Source organism: Poecile atricapillus, chromosome 6 (genome assembly GCF_030490865.1).
Source record: "Poecile atricapillus isolate bPoeAtr1 chromosome 6, bPoeAtr1.hap1, whole genome shotgun sequence".
Classification (NCBI taxonomy): domain Eukaryota; kingdom Metazoa; phylum Chordata; class Aves; order Passeriformes; family Paridae; genus Poecile; species Poecile atricapillus.
Window position 1 is genome coordinate 30,162,193 of NC_081254.1, and position 19,707 is coordinate 30,181,899.

The 19,707-nt window shown below is 38.4% G+C and overlaps 1 protein-coding gene across 2 annotated transcripts in view; it reads right to left on the reverse strand.

Moving 5' to 3' along the window:
* The window catches only part of NRAP (nebulin related anchoring protein), a 47,964-nt gene that overhangs the window by 2,439 nt on the left and 25,818 nt on the right, over positions 1 to 19,707 (reverse strand). The window contains exons 23-40 of one of the 2 annotated variants that reach the window (XM_058840988.1): positions 19,390 to 19,497; positions 18,455 to 18,766; positions 17,301 to 17,405; positions 15,145 to 15,243; positions 13,177 to 13,281; positions 12,676 to 12,783; positions 12,131 to 12,244; positions 10,614 to 10,811; positions 9,125 to 9,229; positions 8,002 to 8,100; positions 7,079 to 7,183; positions 6,605 to 6,712; positions 4,689 to 5,000; positions 3,812 to 3,916; positions 3,040 to 3,138; positions 2,817 to 2,921; positions 1,182 to 1,289; positions 206 to 517 (exon numbers count right to left, since the gene is read on the reverse strand). In XM_058840988.1, the coding sequence (XP_058696971.1) occupies positions 206 to 517; positions 1,182 to 1,289; positions 2,817 to 2,921; positions 3,040 to 3,138; positions 3,812 to 3,916; positions 4,689 to 5,000; positions 6,605 to 6,712; positions 7,079 to 7,183; positions 8,002 to 8,100; positions 9,125 to 9,229; positions 10,614 to 10,811; positions 12,131 to 12,244; positions 12,676 to 12,783; positions 13,177 to 13,281; positions 15,145 to 15,243; positions 17,301 to 17,405; positions 18,455 to 18,766; positions 19,390 to 19,497 (2,607 nt within the window). The remainder of the gene's footprint in view (positions 1 to 205; positions 518 to 1,181; positions 1,290 to 2,816; positions 2,922 to 3,039; positions 3,139 to 3,811; positions 3,917 to 4,688; positions 5,001 to 6,604; positions 6,713 to 7,078; positions 7,184 to 8,001; positions 8,101 to 9,124; positions 9,230 to 10,613; positions 10,812 to 12,130; positions 12,245 to 12,675; positions 12,784 to 13,176; positions 13,282 to 15,144; positions 15,244 to 17,300; positions 17,406 to 18,454; positions 18,767 to 19,389; positions 19,498 to 19,707) is intronic. The other variant, XM_058840989.1, reaches the window with a different exon arrangement.

A 19,707-nucleotide genomic window follows, 5' to 3' on the forward strand; every position in this document is an offset into this window, starting at 1 on the left:
TGAGCTCTAACCAATTCACATGACCTGGATATTCAAGAGAGAACCTATAAAGGAGCAGCAGAGTCAATAATAAACAAATTATTCATTTTTAGCAAGCAGACTGTGGTTCTTTCAAGGTAATTTTGTTGGCAGGTAAGGTTTGCAAAGGAAATTGCACAGATAGCCCCCAGGCCTGAGAAGGACCGTGATGCTCAGCCACACTTACATCACTCTGCAGCTCGTAGGCCTGCTTTGCGTGTTTCACATTTAGCTGCTCAGGGTCACAAGTGTATTGGTGCAAGGGCTGCCTGTAGTTAACATTGCTTGCAAGCTGCTGGCTTCTCTTGGCATGGAGGAATCCTGGCTGGTTGAGGTGACTCTGGAACTGTGCCATGTTTAGGGCATAATCACTCCTGTACTGGAGGTCGCTCTGGAGTTTCCCCACTCTGAGGACATGTCTGATTTTGGGATCATCATTTGCACTGAGGAATCCAATCTGCTGGCCTCTGTCTCTCAGGAAGGCTTCTCTGTATTTGTACTGCAGGAAGTGCAGAGGAAAATCTCATTTTCACATTCAAATTACCTTCAAATTCTGTTATGAAATAACTTATCCTCTCCTGGCTATCAATCATGTTTCCTGTAGTGCACAAAGACCAAGGGTTTGTTTGATATCAAACGACATCTCCTAATCTAACAAGACACTTTAGAAGAATTACCTTTGTGCTCATTTTTAAAGAAGTGCAAAGACTTAGGGGGCCCAAAATGCTCATCTCTCAAAAGTAATCAGAGATCCCCCTACTGTTGCACTCTTGGGTACACACAATACACAGCTCAACCAATGAAGCTCCTCCATCTTTAGCTTTCTTGCCAGCTGTGGTCTTCTTTGTTCAAAGATAACCCACTTTATCCTAGACCATGCTTTAACTATTCATAGTCTAGTGCCTATTTTATTTGATTAAATCATAATATGTCTTCTTCCCAAGAAAAACTCTTGGGACATAAGACAGAACAGCCTGGTATTGGACATTATTAATGGTAGCCTTTAGTAGGAAATCTTTGCACTTAACCAGCACTTTGTTTCATTGGATCACCGATTTTCCACACCAGAACAAAGTTCACGCATGTCAGACTTCACCCATTTTTACAGGATGGGGTGGCATGGGAAGAGTGTTGAGAAGTGTTTGAAACAGAGCAATTCTTACATCACTAGCAATCTCTCTTGAAGCCTTTGCTGTCTGGAATGGGATGGCGTCAATCCTAAAATCATAGCCAGATGCCCTTGACTGTTCCCAAGATGTTTTATACAATTTCTGTGTTGAAAAGAAAAGAACAAAACAGTCATTTCCCCCTGCAGTTTCTTAAACGCAGTCCCATAACTACAATAATAAATGTTTTATCCTACTGGGCTTATTTGTATCAAGAGTCATCAGTACCATCTCCAAGGTTTTGATCCAGTTCTATAGCACTTCAACTTCTTTTCTATTCACCATAATGATAAAATGCCTCATCTGAAAAGTGCCACCAGGGTTTCCTTTTGTACTTGAATGTGGTTGTTTTTGATGTGATTTAATTTCTATTAGAAACTGTGATGCATCAGTCACATCAATATTGCATTGATATTGCCCTTATTCTCTCTTTTGATGCATCCACTCACAGTGTCTTGGGTTTCCTGGCATCATAATTTCAATACCAGTTATTTCAAGCTTTTCAAATGATCCTCGTCTCTATCCCCAGCCACATGTGGCTTCATTAACTCATGTGGAATAACAGCCGGTTCTAACATATTTAATGTGACTTTGAGGATGTGAATCACATTTACATCCTGAAGAGAAATTGCTCTAGATTTGGTTCTTCCTCCATTAGTAGCTTTCTTAAAATAGCTTCCAGTCTGCAGGTCCTACTACATAGACATGGTATCTTAGCCGACCCTTTTGGCTGTCCCTTTCTGATTTTATTCATTTGCTTTTTGTAAGTCTTTGATTCATCCCTTCTGGGGTTTGTGACCATACAAAAAGAAGCACAAAATCCACTCCACATTTTAAGATAATCTTCTGTTTCACTGGTGAATGTAGTGCTAGGTGGTGATAAATTTGAAAGTAAACTGAGATGCCAGAAATCCTGCAAGCCAGCCAGGGCAGAAGCAATCTAAGCATCACTGTACACTCTGCTAACAAGGCTGACCTTTCATTTGTGTGCAGCGCTCGTACACAATATTTGCCTTTTTACATTTTCCTCTATTACTTCAAAAATATAATTTCTACTTGTTTCTTTCACCTATCTCAAAGCTCCTTACAAACTAAAGTCATTCTGACCCTACAGGTAAAGAGAACAGCTATTTATTCAGCAAACAGGACATTAGGAATAGACTGAGTTCCTCTATGTGAGATAATGTGGGAACAAATTCTCTTTAAACAAATTCCATTCACTGATTCAGTTACATCGAGATTGATGACAACTATGCCTAAGGGATCAGTTCAACACAGTGTTGCAGCTTCAGAAAGGTAGAATATATAGTCTAGGAAACAGGACTCTCCCTCCTCCCTCACCCAAACAAAACCAAAAAGATTTTAATTTGTAACTAATCATATCTATAATGAAGGTTTGAAATCCTTAATAATAGCTTACTGCCCTAGAAAATTCAATGAATGCTCCAAAGGAAAATTATCAGACTTTTCCCGATTCCTCCAGCCCAAACTTAGCAACCTGTTGGCTGTTCACTTCCTCTGGCTTCTTTTAGTTTTGGTCAGGCTCAGAGAACTTGGCTTCTACATACATGAAAACTTTTATTCCCAAACAAGTTTACCAAGTCAGCTCCCCAAAGGAGAAGATTTACTTACATCACTGATGTAAAGCGCATTCTGGCGGGCTCGGATAAAATCAGGATGATCAGGAGGCAGGGTGTACCTGTGCCTGCCTTCAGAAACTCCAGCCTTGTACAGTCTCTGTGGGGCCAAAAGTCATTGAATGCAGATGATACTGGAAGCAATGTCAAGATCAACTCTTTTCTGCATTATGGTACAGCAAAAGTTAAGATCAGTTATACATTAGAATGAAACTTACATCATTGCACTGGAGGTAGCTCTTTTTGGCATGAATCAAACTTGGAGAGTCAACCACAGCAGTGAACTTCAGACTTTCTGGCTTTTGACGGTAGTTTATCTGAGAGGGGCAGGAGGCAGCAAAAACAAACAAAGGAAAAAAAAAAACCACAAGATGTTTCTGTTAATGATATATGACAATTCCAAGAGTGTGATAACTGGGGTAAAACATAAAAGACACTTTTCCTGAAGCCGCTGTTCTGCTTTAGTCTCAGTTGCTCTTTCAGCTAGGGACTTGGGGATGCCTTTGTATCAGGCACCAAACTTTTGTGTGTGTGTGTCTATGTGTGTGTATGCGCAAAGGACTTCCCACTAAAAATTCACATGCAAAAAGCTTTTGAACACTACACTTTTGACAGCTCATAATTTTTCTCCATTAATGCATGATATTGAGCAGGCAAATGCCCCTTCAGTGTGGTTGTCAGTGCTGTATCTTTCTATACAACTTCCATAACCACCTGCTTAGAATTTCATAATGGAGTTTCCTGCATTTATTTATTGCTACATGTTTTGCTTATACTCTTGTGTTTCATTTGGAATGGAAAATATTCAGCAGGTGTCACACAGTGGACTTGCGTCTCCTGTACTGCTTCTTGGTAACTTACACCTTGTATAAACAGGCTCCCACATCAAAAGGAAATGATAAGCTACATTCGTAAGTGTCATGTAACGAGGAGCCTTGATGGTAAACAATTCCTACAGACTTGCTATCCCATGAAAGATTTATCAGTTACCTCACTGATGAGCTCTCCAGCCTTCTTTACACTTTCTATCTGCGGAGATCTCAGAGCCATCCACCCAACTCCTTTCATGAAGTTCAGGTCTGATTTATAGCGATGCTGTTAAAAATTTAAATTGTTAACTATCGGTTTTGTATCCACAGCTATTAAGGTTTTTTTAAAAACTCCCTGGTTCATATTCACATTTTGAGGTTTTTCATTTGCCATGCACATATCAGATCGTAAAGCCAAACTGTTTGCATTTGTTCGTTCCACCAGGAATTAAATAATGTATCATATGCAAGTTACAAGAGAAGGCCCCACGAGTGAATTAGTATGACTCAAAGCAGCAAGTAATAACCTGTTTGTACTGGGCGTAAAAAAACCTCTTTTGAAATAATTTTATGAGGTGAGTTCAAGTCAGGAATACTAATTATTTTATCTGGTTCATGGTTCCTCGTTAACCCCATTTCTAGGAGGACACATTACTCTTTCTTTACTCACATTAAAGGCTTGCTTTTGCTTCCTAATCTATTAAAGAAAATCAGGCAGACCCAATAAAAAGTGAAAGTCAGAAAAGTGCCTGCAATCCCAACAATCCTGACTTCACTTCAGAGTCATGGTATCTCACTGTGTGACTTTAATCCAATCATCCATTTTTCACTTTTGTTCTCCCCTCTATGTTAAAAGGACGTGACAACCAACTAACTCGTGTGCTGTACATTACTAGGCAGTATCAGGCAAAACCTTCATCACCATTTGTCTGGACTCCTGACTTGGGGGTTCTAAAGGCAAGAGCCAAGCACTGAGGTTCTCCCTCACATCCTATCCCGTCCCTCTCTAGGCAGGCTCAGGAGCACATGCTGGTAATCTTCCAAAAGAAAGATTTTACCTCACTCTGTAGCATGTGGGCTCTTTTGGCCCACTTCATCTTCATGTCTTCCGGGAGTGCTGTAAATTCATGGAGTCTCTTTCTGTAGTCTTGGTCACTCGCTAAGGCCTGGGCTTTCCTGGCATGGACAAGATTGACCATGTCCATGGGCAGATGAAACTGAGACCACACGTCTTGGGATCCCTTCTTATACTCTTGTTCACTCTGTAATTTGGCAGCATGCAAGCAGTGCAGCAACCTGGCGTCATCCAGAACACTTCTGGCACCAATGCATTTTCCTCTCTCCATCACAAAATTGTGTTTATATTGGTACTAAAAATTTTAGAAAAAGGGTAAAAGTGAAAATGTGCCAAATTTAGACCAGCTACTCCAGATAACTAACTTAAGATAAATTACTGAAACATCTATGTTTTCTGTAAAACCAGTCAAGGTATGCAGCACTAGAAAACAGTTGTTTGAATATCTCATTGCTGTCAAATTTGAATACCACAGGAGCTGCAACATTTAAGTTAAGTGCATCTCATTGCATTTTCTGAGTATGCCTAAAACATTGATCATGTTCAGCCTCAAATAATGTATTTTATTATCTCTCTGAGAATTTTATTCCCGTCACTAGGAATGTGAATGTGAGAGAAACAAATAAAAGACAGAAGAAAAAAATCTGTACAAAAGCAGAACACTGTGCACTCTGTAGCCTTCAGATTTACAAATGCCACCCAGCTATTTTAAAGAGTAAATTCAGTTTTCCTGGAAAGAATAAGAACCAGCAATTCCTCATTCTCCTCTTAGCTGGGACTATGACTCTCCCTGTGATCTTGCATTTATCCTCTCTGTAAAATAGTGATGATGAGGATAATGCTTATTTATACAGCATCAACAGGGTGCTTAGAACTTTAAAGGGAAGGCCTGGGCCCTGAAGAGTTCATAATGTAGTTGAAATGGGATAATAACACTTATCTACCACACAAGAGAGTTGCAGGGATTAAATTACAGCATCTAATGTTTATAAAGTGCTTCCAAGATGAAGGGCCAAATTCAGATTTGTTGTAAGTGGATGTAATTCTATTATGGATTTGTACCCTCTAGAGAAGATCTGAAGCTGTAACCAAAAGTACTCTGCAAAATATGGTTAAGTATATATTATAAATTATAACTAGAAATGGTTGCTTCATTAAACAAACACATGTGAAATATATTCATATTTTATCACATTAGAGATGAAGTATGCAACTAAATACTACACAAAATGAAGACTTTTTCCACCTTCCTAGAATTTATTAAAAATCTTGTGAAGGAGGGATGAACTTAGGCTTTCTGAGAAATGGTTACCATATATACAACAATCCAAATGATGGTAGATTTATAAGAATAAGATGACTTGTTTTCTCTATTTTAGAAGTTCAGGGGATACATATTTTCAGGAATTTGCACTGATTTTCACTTCCTAACCCGACTAGGAGATTAGGAGTTCCTAATCAGTTAACTCCTGATTTTTGGAGATTCAAAGAACCTTCAGCTTTTTCTAACTTCATTTCAATTTGGAAACACTAAACACTTCCAAAAGTCAGCCCAAAACAGAGTGGACAGACTTAGTGGGCACTTTGTAATATGAGGAGCCAAAAGCCTGAAAAAGAGCAGAATCCCTGCTTTTTCTGTTTGCAAATACTTTAATTCATTTGCTATTTCCCACTGGGAGATGTTTAACCTGGCTTGGTTCCCGATTAGCAGCGATTCTTCCTCTTCTTTTTTTTTCCTAATTCACACAAAGAATCTCATTCATAAGTAATATATTCTGTCTCACACTTGTCTCACATGGTTATGGAGTTGCTTTAATTCAGTAAAATCTGCTTTAGACATTGTTTTACATGAAGTTAACAGAAATTAGGCAAGAAGGGAGGTTGAATCATTCAACTCACATCACTGGCAATTTCTCTGGAGGCCCTGGCAGTCTGGAACGGGAGTGCTTCCATTGTCAGCTTGTAGCCTTGAGCACGTAGATTATGCCAAGATTCTCTGTATTTTGCCTAAAGTAGGAAAGGCACATGTAGACTGCTGCTTTACTTTTAAATGCACAAAGGAACAAACAAAGGAACCATCTTTCATTTGTTATTCTGTGTTACAGTCTCATTCTTTATAATCAAAGGATTTTTTTTTTAAATTATCTTTGGGAAATCCTACTAACTCAGACAAAACATGTCTCGTTCTTTATGTAGATTTAATTTACTCACAACTGTATGTATGCTAATGGAGATAAATATCATTATAATCAAATAGGGGAAAGCATAAATAGAATAGACTTCAAATTTCCTCTGCTTATCCTTCTTCCTTGCCACTGCACAATTCATCCTGCATCTGAAATATGTTGCAAGAAATACAGAGCAAATTCTTACATCACTGAGGTTGGCTGCATTTATTCTTGCCCGTGTAAACTCTGGCAGGCCCAGCGTTGGTGTGTAGTGATGCCGACTGTCCTCTCCTGCTGCTTTATACAGGCGCTAGGAAAGAGATCAAAGAGACAACTGAAATTCATTTTCTCTCTTGTTTCCATTATACAACAGCAGTACTTAAGTTGTTAATGATTGTGACAACTGTAGTCAGCCATCATTGAAAACAGCTGAGTAGATCAGTGAAATTGCAAAGTTTTTTTCTGGACATAAAGATGTGGGGCTTTTGCTGGGCATGAAGGACATTTACACTAATTTTTATAAATATATGATGATGCCCAAACCACTACATTCTCAGCCTTGCATTGCTACATTCTCAGTAGGGCAAAAGTAGACCTAAGAATGTCAAGGGCATCATGAATGTGTGTGAAATAAAAAGGCAAGTATTTCTGGTAGACTGGGTGTATTTTCTAGCTTGAATATTTTCTTCAGGTTGTTATATATTATTTTGATAATATTTTTATAGGTTGTGTCTTGTTTTAAGAACTTAGAAAAGTGGGTGTTTTTCTAAAAAAAGAAAGGCTCTTTGGGAAGCCCTCAAAGGTGAACCATACTATGCAAATGAGCTCCCTCTAGAACACCCCACAGTCCTGAATTTTGGGTCCTTTTCATGCAAAAAACTTTATAATGGAACTATGTTGTATGGATACTATGTGAGCTTGTTGAAAGAAATTGAATTTAACATGGTATTAAATGTTTGGAAACAGAAAAAAAAAATATCTAACTTTGAAAAAGCACAAATCAGTGATGCTTTCACTTTTTTTGATGCATTTTGCTTTCAGAACGGTGTTGTCTCTTTCCCAGCTCTCCATCCCCAGCTTGCTGCATTTTGAAAAGCGTATTTTCTGATTCACGTTAGGAGAGCCTACCTCATTAGCAATCATATTGCTGAATTTTGCATGAAGGAGGCCAGGAGAGTCTGTCACCGATGTGTACTTGAAGGAATGTGGCTGCTGACGATATTTACTCTGAGTTCACACACAAAGAAAAATGAGCAGAATAAGTAAATTGCCTTGTCAAATAAGGGATTTTTTCCAGTTCCACTGGTCTAGTACTGCTTCTTGTGCTTAAAACTCTAGTTTGTCTATGAATCCTTAGACTAATTTACCTTTTGCTATTCTGAGTTAGGTGCATTCTAGTCTCACAGGGGAAATGAAAAGTAAATAAGGAATAAGACGTGAAAGACGCTGCTGTGCTGAATATGCTGAAAACAGTAATGAGGTTATTTCATCCCTTGGTGTCATTAACCCAGGGTAGTGGAATTACAGCAAAGGCAATGCAGTCCAGAGAGAGAAGGAGCTGCACAAACCCACTGGATTTTTTTCGTGAGGAAAAAAAAGATTTCACCTGGCCTGTGTCCTCATGTCTGAATTGTTAATAAAATAACTATGAGAACACTGCAAGCAGGGATTTGTTCCCTAGAACACAACTCCTACTTTTCCTTATTTCACATCTATGTGAATATGGGCAAAAGATGCAAGATTTGAAACTAGGAGAGACTGTACAAAGAGAACATGACAGATGAAATGAAAGTCCAGTTACAGAGAGAACAAAAAAACAATAGCACACAAAAACAGCAGAAGAAAAACAGACTGACTGTAAAGTAGTAGAGATGAGGACCCTGTAATATTCTGGGCACTGCACAGCTCATTCTATATTTGGAGAAATAGTACAAGGTACTTATTACAGATAGGCACAGCTTTATTTTTATTTGAAAAAGCCCATTCAAATTCCTAAATAAATAACATAAAATAACCACCTCCTGGGTCTGGAACACTGGAGAAAAGATTTGAAAAATAAGTTAACAAAGTTTGCAAAGCCTAAAAGTCCATCAGGTTCACCCATCTGCAGTTAGGACACGAGTGGAATGATCAAACGCAAGGGGAGGGAGTCTGGCATTATCCAGTGAGTCACTTTGCCAGCCCAGTCTAATAGAAAGACATCTGGCAAACTCTTGTTCATAGTGGAGAAATCAAAACCCTCTTTTGTTACCTCGCTGATGAGTTCAGAAGCTTTCTTCTTTCCTTCAATCTCCAGGGCCCCTGGGGTAATACATCCAACGCCTCGCATAAAGTTCATGTCAGACCGATATAAATTCTAAGGAAAACCAAGCAGAAGTAATTACAAGTTTGCATTTGAGATGCCCTATATTTATTCACCCAAAAATATACAATAAATCCATTAAAATTAGTATCTACCACAGAGAGTTTGTACACATTGCCCTAAGATCTTGTGTTTAGAGATGTGTCTGTGTGAATACAGCCCTAACAGATCTAGAGCACTGATGCAGGATTCTGAGGACTGCCAAGGCTCATGAACACCAAATCCTGCTTCACCTTCCATCTTCATTTGTAACCTCAGGAAAACCTTTTCTAGGTACATGAATTTTCTTCATATATAATACATAAACCACAGGTAGATCTTATTGATTTATAAATATACATTAAATAAGACCAGTATTTAAGAACATCCTTTCTCTTTTAAGTAAGATAAACTGCAAACAAATTAGCCTTGATTTTTAACAGTTCTGAATGGTCATAATATAAGCAAAGAACACTAACAAAAAGTAGCACTGAACCACTGCATATACTTCATTAAAACATTTTCCAGACCACCACACCTAGCAGTGACTCCCTGAAAATATTAATTTTTCAAAAATTACCAATAGGTTCCTGATGAACAGATTATAACAATATTATTTCATTTGATAATGAGAAGGATGAGGAGTAGAATGGATGGAAACCTGCCTTAGAATCTCTGATTATGTGTGTTTCACCCAAATTAAGGCAACACAACTGGCATCTGATGTTGCACTAGTTTGGGCACAGTCTGTCGCCTCTGAGTCAGTTGGCTGAAAGTGTTAAGGTGATATACAGTAGCATTTTGTGGCCAGGTATGTTTTTAAGATACAGCCCCTCCTGAGCTCTGCAGGGGCAGTGTGATCTACGAAAAGCCCTTTGCTCAAGGCTCTGCCTACAGATTTGTAAAGCATTATTTAGTTAATTTTACTCAAGACCAGGTAGGGAGTTAAGCTTATCCTTAGAATTTAAGTGGCTACATCTTGGGCTGGAGTTTATAAGTGTCTTACAAATCAAATCTCTCTTGTGAGAGTACACATGAAATTTCACCCAGATCCAAACCAAGTTGTAAATACCAGTTGGTAAAGGGTTTTCATTTCAGAAAGACCTTAAAAAGAGTATTTTTACCAATCATCCTCACTTGCAAACGCTTCCCTACCCAATCATCAAAGACTACTAGACTTTATCTCTGGTGTAGCATGGTCAACACATTGCTCCACTGCCCAGTAAGATAAATGTCTCATTCCATGCAGTCAAGGGGGAACAGCCATTGTTTATTCCTCAGCTGCTGCTCAATCACATGCTGCCAGCTGCCACGAGCTGGAGCAGAGCTGTCTTGCACCAGAGCCAGCAGAGAAATATCCCTGGACATTTTGCAATTACCAATTCCAATTTGCAATTACCTCACTCTGCAGTTTGTGGGCGTTCTTGGCGCAGCGCAGCCTCACATCGTCAGTCAAAGCCGTGTACTGGTGGAGCAGCTGCCTGTATTCCTGCTCACTCACCAGCGACTGGGCTTTCCTGGCATGGACCAACTGTATCATATCCAGTGGCAGGTGGAAGTGAGACTTTGTGTCCTCAAAACCTTGCTTGTATTTCACCTATCAAATGAGAAACAGATCACATAGATATCACAGCAAAATAATTAAAATTCAGGTTTTGATCAGAAGAGACGTTCCTCGTATTTCTTCCATTTTGCAGTATAAATTATTCTTTTTAAAACAAGTTCCCTAACTTGTTTAACCATACTGTGAAAGATCAATAATTATAATTAGAATATGTGGCAGCGTGTTCATCATCAAAAAGTAGCCATCTATATTATGTTGAATTAAGATGAGATTAGTTAGTTTCTTCTTAAAACTTGATACATTGAATCTATAAAATTCAACAAACTGGCAAGAGAAGTCCTAATTCGCTTCATTTTTAGAAAGTGCCACACAAAGAAGCAGCTGCTGCCTGAGTAAAACATGCAAGCAGCCTTATTTATATTAGAATTAGAACAAACTCTCGAGTCAAAGTATTTGTTGATTTGGCCAGTTTAGTTTCATAATTTTAGACTAATATTTAGTGCTGGGTTGTTTTTTTTCCACTTCTTGTCTCTATCCAGGAGAAGAAAGGTGCAGAAATCTTTTTCAGTTTTCACATTTCTCAATCAGATTATACAAATTTGATATGTTGAGGCTGTTCATTGGGATAATGAACATCCACAGTTATTGGTGGTCATCAAATGACTTAGAGTAACCTGACAGGTGTATGAATTCTTCAGACACTTTCTATTACCTATTTGTCTGAGCCTGCCATCACTACAAGACCAGCACTTCTGAGAACCATGAACACACTCTTTTATATTTCACTTCTTTCTGGATCAAACCACAGTCTTCAAAATGCACGGAAAAATTACAATTCTTATAAGGAAATAACAAATGATGTGATTCTTAGCACATGTCAAGACCAGGTGGGAACCTGGTCTTTTCCCAGCCAAAAAAGTCCAACTTGAAATTCCATAAACTCATTCATCCTTTGGTCTTTCAGAAAAACAATAAATTGAAAATAAACACTGAATAACTAATTTAATTTACTTCTGTACAAAGACCAGTGCTAATCCTCAATTATACCTGCCTCTGAGTGGTGCTTTCACAGAGTAAAATATTCTGTGATAGGCAGCAGTGGTATGAAGCAGGGGAGTGTGCTAGAACACAGGCTTCTTTTACAGTCAAATTAATGTTACTGTAAATAACGTAGACGAATGGCAAGGATATCACGTTTATATTAAAATATCTGGAAAGTGGGACAGAAAGCCCTAAGTTTTAAATAAGTAGGCTATTCCACAGCTAGTCCACAGCTAAATGCATCTTCCTTGATGAACTGCTCCATTAGGAAATCAATTCAAGAATGCCATCTTTTTCCTTGTTGTACTTACATCACTCTGCAGAGATGTTGCATGGACTGAATGAGCAATACGAATGTCACCATCCAGGCCACACGAGCCAGCCATCTGCCCTTTCATTTTCTGAAAAGCCTCCTTATATTTGTGCTAAAAAGGAAGTAGGAAAAGAAATGTGAATAGGAGTAAAGAGAATTATTAGTCCAGTTGTTAAAATCTGAATGAGAGTGTTTTCATAATACAGTAAATTCTGACAATATTCTGTGTGAAAATAAATCTGAATGAAGCTTTAGTGGGTTCTAGGAAGACCTCACCCGACTGCAATCCCTGTGACTGTCCAGTCACTGCAGCAGGTAAACTGCTCATCTTTGCATTCACAAACCTGTTTTTGTTTATTTGCCAATAACCCCTCACTGTGGCTGCACCTCCAAAAGCACCACTAGCTAGTCCGAGGCCAGATGTGTCCCAGATGCAGAGCTGGCTGGACATGCTGTTTCCATCAAGAGCCACTCAGCAGGGCAGATACAGCCTGGAGTGACTGACATGCCCCACCGGACAATATCAGCAGTACGTTCACGTACATCACTTATGATTGCACCCGAAGCCTTTGCTGCTTGGAAGGGGATGGCATCCAGTTTCAGCTGATAGCCACCATCCTTCATCCTTCTCCAGGACTCCTTGTAACGAGCCTAGGAAATATGGGACAGAAATAAAGAAGAGTTGCTGTTCAGAGGGTTGACATCACAGCATTATTGAGACCCTAGAAATGTTTCCACATGAGTTTCATTCTGTTCTGAGGCAGAGGGCAAACACAAATGAAACTGGCAATGCACAACAGGAATTACTGCAAGACAAATGTCCATTATAAAAGACTATTTGCTTGTTCATTTTCTAATGTAGGTGAGAACATTCTAATGTTGGATAAGAAGTTTGGTTTCCCACATTACTTCAGAAATATTTAGACCATAGAATGATGATATACTGGGGAAAGAAAAGACAGTATGATTTCCTGTTTAGAACAAATAGCGAAGCACTATCAACATTTCCACTTTCCTTTAAAATATTAAAGGTCAGGTTTATACCTCACTGATATTCATAGCATTTAATTTGGCCTGAAGGATTTCAGGAAGATCTGTCGTTGGTGTATACTGATGCTTTATACTCTCTCCATGCTCCTTGTACAGCCTCTGCAAACAGAGACAAATTTCAGTAACAAGTACTCTCTAAATGTTCAATCATTAGTTCAAACAAAAACATTAACAATTAAGTTTATGGAAAGCAAACACTACAGAAAAGCAGCAGAGGCATTAATAAATACAGGTAATTGTATCAGTCAAAATGGATTCAAAAGCCTTTGGGAGTCTGATACACTTATCATCTAGAGTATGCTAGAGAAGAGCTCCTTGAAGTTTTGAGTGTGTAAATCAATGTATATGAAAATTCAGATATTTGAATATTAATTTGATAAAGCTTCTAACATATGTGAGCAGGGAGAAGAAAAATAAACAGTAGTGATTGAGGGTGTGCAGCGATGAGTAGCCCACTACTCATTAGTGGTGACAGTAGTAATGTTAGCCCACTAACACTTTGAAAATCCACTTTGAAAAATACAGGGAGCTGAAGATCCCCAAACACTCCTCCAAAGGTGTTCAATTTTAGCAGATAAATGGGATGGTAATTATCTTTGCAATTACTCCAAATTTATGTCCAGAGTTAGACGCAAAGGGGTTCTCAATTGTCAATGGGAAGAGATTTAAACACCTCAGAAGGTGATTTATCCCATCACAGAAGAGGTGCCTGTGTGTGCCACTCACAACAACCCTTGGAGGAAGAACACAGAGCTGGCCCAGGACCAGATAACTTTCAGATGTCTGCAGAGAGGTAAGAGGAGTTCTGTGCAATTAACTGGAACTGGAACTTCCTCTGTAATGGCCATGCAGAGTTCTCCTTTCCATATTATTTTTCTTTGCTAGCCTGGTTTTTTTCTTACATGGACACCATAACTTTAGATGGGAACAGACACACACTTGTTTTTGGCCTTAGAGATGACCCATGTCTGGAGCACCTGACTTGCCTTTCCCAGGCTATTATTTCTTCAGGAGAGTCCAAGACCCTCTAGATTAGAATGGACCCCTCCATTTCACCTGTCTGACACTTCTTTAGCAGCTGGGCCCACTTGTATTGCAGCTCTCTAAGAGGAAAATTAATGAGAACTCCATGTGTGAAGAAGTAGAGCACCAGACTGATTTTGACTGTGGCTCAGTGAAACAAAATGACTTATATTTATCCTGCCTGAGATGTAAGCCTTTTGGATCTTATTAATTAAACCAAAGGCACAGACACCAAAAGTATTACAATAGCATGTGTTTTACACAAAGTCTTTCATCTTCTCCTTCACTTTAAAAATATCTATTTTCACAATAAAACATCCTCTCATGTTTGAAACTTGTCTTTTTTGAGTGACTTTTGCTTATTATTCACTTCTGTATTATCCCAGTTAAGTCTACAATATTTTTAAATCGCTCTTCTATTAAAAATAAACATGTTTAAACACCAAACAGACTCAATTCTTCCCTTTAAGGTTTCCCCTCCTGGATTTCTCTCTCAGCAGGATGACAGCTTGAAATAATTTATTTTTCCTTCCTTGTCATTCTGCCTTATATTTTGTTTCCAAAGAATATGCAGAAACTGAAATTTGAAAGATCTGTTTGAAAAGAGGAAAGAACCCCAAACATGTTCTTCCTTAATGAATATCAAAAGGCCAAAATTCTTTAAAGGTCAAAGGTCAGTCTTAGTCCTAAATTTTCCTTCTGAAAATAAATGGGACAGAATTCTTTCTGTACGAAAATCCCATTCACTTCTGTGGGATGTCTTCCCAGTCTAAGTTAGAAACATTCTCTTTGTGGGATGCACCACACCAGAATACAGAAGTTTCACAGTTTCCAAGGATAATCTCAGAGAAAGAAAGAGAGAGAAAGCCAGTGCTTCAATCAGGTCGTTCAAAGAGGATACCACTCTTATAATCATAATGTATATACATTATAACTTACATCCACAGCCTGGTTATAACTAATTCTAGCCTGGATCATCTCAGGAGTGTCTTTAATACTGGTAAACTTCAAAGCATATGGATGCTGACGGTACTTCTTCTGTTGAGCAGAAAAAGATCAAAGCTGTGAATTTTGTGCTGCTCTTTCATGCTATTTGAAAGAGAAAAATCATAGGTTGCTGGAGATTAGAGTGAATTTGTGAACATAATTATTATTCCTCTTTCCTCATCTTTATGTCCTAGGTACTTTCAGATTAATATTTGTTTCAATTTAACAATAACCTTTTGCCAATTAATATTAATCTTTAAATATAGGAAAAATATTTCAAAATCAGGTTCTGCTTACCTAAATACTCCAGAACTCAGGATTTTAAAATCATTTCTACATTACTTCAAATAGAGTATGACTGATTCTATTTTTAATTTATAGTTCCTTTAAGCAAGAAATAATAGACAATTGTGTGTTAAAAATGGCAACTATTTAACTTATTGTTTAGGGGTTTAGGTTACCTCCTTAAACCTGCAGCAAATCTGTGCAGTCCTTGAAACTGTACCTAATTTTTATGGCATATCTTCTAGAAAATTATACTAATTTTTCTTGCTGTTAAGGACTCATAGTAGCTTCTGAAATCTTCTTGGTCTTGTTATATATACATAATTAAAGTGTAGCCATTTCAATGGAAAAATTACACTTTTTCCATTTGGCCAGGTTACTAAAAGCTTCCATTCCTGCAAGAGTTGTCTTAAATCCATCAATATCCTTACCACTTCTCCAAATACCACATACTAAATTTTCCAAATGCCTGAGAAAAACTCATGTCATGTCATTTTCCTTTAAACTGAGCTGCAACCCACAGAATTTTATCTGAAGCAACATCTTGACCCTTCAAAGACTAAAAATACCAATATAAAACATAAGCACTTTAAAGCATTATAAGCTTATAAGTAATGTTTTGGTTTCCAAAAATAATATCTTAAAAATGAGCAATCTTACTGAGTTTAACAGGGAACAAAAGTGGTTTATGCCTTGTCTTAATCAGATTTGGAGACAAAGCAGAGTTGACCAGAACACCTCTGCATACAACAGCTAGAGATTGTATGCTGGCAATTGTTTTGCAGCAGTATTAGAAGGACTAGTCACTATATGGAAGAAAGGACAAGGCTCATAGAAACCCAGCATTACTTAGTACTCACAAAAAGGTTGAGATGAACAATCTAGGGGGTCAAATTTCTACTCAGCTATTCTCACTACTTTAACATCCAAATGGAATACCTATACAGATTCACAGTTAGTATTCCAGATGGCATTACTGTACCAGTTTTTATAAAGCTACCTTGCTTGACACTAGCTGAGGATCTCATTTATTGTGTCTCAAAAATCATCCTTCTTCACAATGGATGATTACATGGGGAAAGAAACTGTTAGCAGTCAGTTGTGCAAGGATGACTGTACTTCTCTGAGACACCGCAGACTGAATGGACACATGATTCCTGCATCATACTCATTGAAAAATCACAGGATTCAATCTCTTACAACAGATTTGGCCAGCAGGACTACCTCTGAAATAACAGAAACAGAATACTGTGCACCTTTTAACCATTTCCACCAGAACTTCGTTTGAAGGCCTCATGGGACAGGCACAAAGTATTCTAGAGTCTGCCTTCTCCTCTAAGTGATACTGGTTATAGGGAGAAATAAGGATGAAAACTGCTTGGGCTGATAGATAGCTACAGACAGATATCTATATGAATGTCAATAACTAGCATGAATATATATGAAAAATGAGCAAGAAGGAAACGTGTATCTGTTACAAAAGAAAGTTCTGGGTCCAATGGCTCCATCTTTTCATCATCTCTCCTGTTTTGCTTCATTAAAAAGGTAGGCTAGTGGGTAGCAATTGAGCACTGTTTGATTGCCATTATTATTCATAATATCATTTGTCACCTACTTTGTTTTTGCAAAGGCTATATGGACTCCTACTGGTATGTGTTTGGTATCTGGTTTCCCTCTAATTACCAGTCCTATCCCTGGTTTTGAGGGCTTTCATGTGGTATGCCTTTTTCTTTCCCCTTTGAGTGGAAATTATTTTAATTTTATACAGACATTTTGCACGCATTATGCAGCAAATTCTGTTACATGCTGTCATGAAATCTCACCTCACTAATGAGTTCTCCTGCCTTCTTAGCCTGTTCCACATTTAATGACCCAGTGGCTATCCATCCAGCTCCTTTCATCCAGTTCAAATCTGCTCTGTATCGGTTCTGACAAAGGAAAGAAAATGTCCTATTGTTGGTGTTCATACACTTAAAATGTCATTAAAGGATTCAGACATCTCTGGAACAACAATGAAGTCAAATTAGCGCCTGCTTTTGTTTTATTCACTATTGCATAGTTGCAAGGAAAACTAAAAAAATACAGAATGAAATAGAAGTATAAGGATTCACCAGCACTTGTGCAATATGCCTTGCAAGGTAATTTTAAAAAGTGGTCTACACCTTACTGATATTTGCAATTTTTACTATAACTTCAGTTTTATTGTATACAGAACACTCCTTAAAAGATCATCCATGACTTGCAATAAAAAGAAAATGATACTTAGCATTTCCCAAGCCATACCCTTTTGTTTTACTGGAGAGAAAGTGTTTTGTTTTGTTTGGTTTTCCATTTGTCTTTAAGGAAGAAGAGTACAGGAGCACTTCTTGCTTTCCTCACAAAATCTGTCCTAGCAAGAGTACTGAATTTCAAATGCTTGGCTGTAACTCAGGTTTCTCAGAGATGTCACAAAAGTTTCAGCAGCCATACTTCAACAGGGCCTGCACACATTTCTATCTCAGTTTCCTTGAAAAGTTCAGACTTACAGTCTCAGAATGGAAAGTCTAACTTAACTGTTTACAGTATCAGACTGTTCATCTGATGGTTACAGCTGAACATGTGGTCTCCATATGGAATTTTATCACCAATTTTAGCACTGTACATTATTTAACCTCCCTGCACATTAGGAAGCAAAAATAAATGTACATCATATAGGAATCCTAGTGTTTTATTAGCATTTGAAGTAGGCTTTGAAGAAGCCATGCCTGTATGAGGAGTTATAACCCTCCTCAAAAACACTGCACAACTTAAATATATCTCTTGAGGAAATAAGTGGTTAATATTTACTGGTAATATTCACTGTTTAATAGCTGAAAAATTAGGTGCATAAAGATGTCATGGCATTACAAGCATAAATGTCTGAAGAAAGTCAGCCCTAAGTGGGGCTGGAAAAGGGCTGGATGTGAGGGTATTGAAATAATTGAAGCTCTGGACTTACATCACTTTGCAATCCGTAGGCCCACTTGGCCCATGCCACCCTCCTGTCAGTAGGCAGGGCTGTGTACTGATGGAGAGATGTCTTGTATCCTATATCTGTGGCCAGATTCTGAGCCTTTTTGGCATGAACAAGGTTAACCATGTCCATGGGGATCTGGAACTGACTCTTTGTGCCCTCAAAGGCTTTCTTGTACTCCACATCACTCTGCAACTTTGACATCTGCAGGGAATGAGCCATCTGCGAATCTTCCTCCACAGCTTTTACTCCAATGAGCTTACCCTTCATCTTCTCATAACCTTCCTTATATTTAACCTGTGAAGAAGAAAACAGACCAAGAGTAAAAGATTTAAGCTGCCAAACTGAAAACTCTACTGGGAGTAAAGCAATGGTCTGTCAGTGGTGTGGCATGCTGGGTCCTCAGTACAAGCAAGTAAGAAGATCGTTTGCAAAAGAGAACTGGAATGCCTTAGAAATTAGTGTCTATAAAGAATAAGTCCTTTCTTGATAATAATATGTTTACAAAAACCTGCAAGAAATATTTTCTTTTTGGTTCTCTCTAGCAAAAACAACATTCTTCAGGCATGGAGGTCAGAAGGTTCTTTCAGGAATTTTCTGGCCAGGCATAGATGTATTAAGTTACAATGTTTCACAGGAGATTTCCATTTCATTTTGAGTTCTAAAATTCACCCTCAGGTCAAAGTGAGAATAGGAAAACACAGTCAGCATGTGGGGAAAAGTTCTGAGTTGCTCAGAGCAAACCCTCTGTCTAATTACAGAATGCCAATCACCCAGACAACTCCTCCATTGCTCCTTAGCATGAATCGAGTGAGGATGGCTCAGGGCACTGAAACATATGTGACACATCCCCAACACTAGCAGCAACCTGGGCTGTCAGCTGTCCTAAGAAAAAGAAGGCTGATGGAGTCCATACTCACATCACTTGCCAGATCCCTCTTTGCCTTAGCTGTCAGGAATGACAAAGCATCCAAACGAAGCACAAATCCTTTTTCCTTCTGCTTCTCCCAGCTACTCCTGTAGAGTTTCTAAAGAGAAGACAACAGCACCGTTTCTTTATTACTATCAATCCATTCTATTTGTTCTATAGTCACAGTGAAAGCTCTCAATTAATGAGTCCCTTCTACATTCCATGCCCAGAAGCCACATGGCTACAGATCAGCTCCTGGTTTCTTCCTTTACACCCTTTAACTGTGGACACTGTGGTTACTGAAACCCCAATATCTCACTGGTTCCAG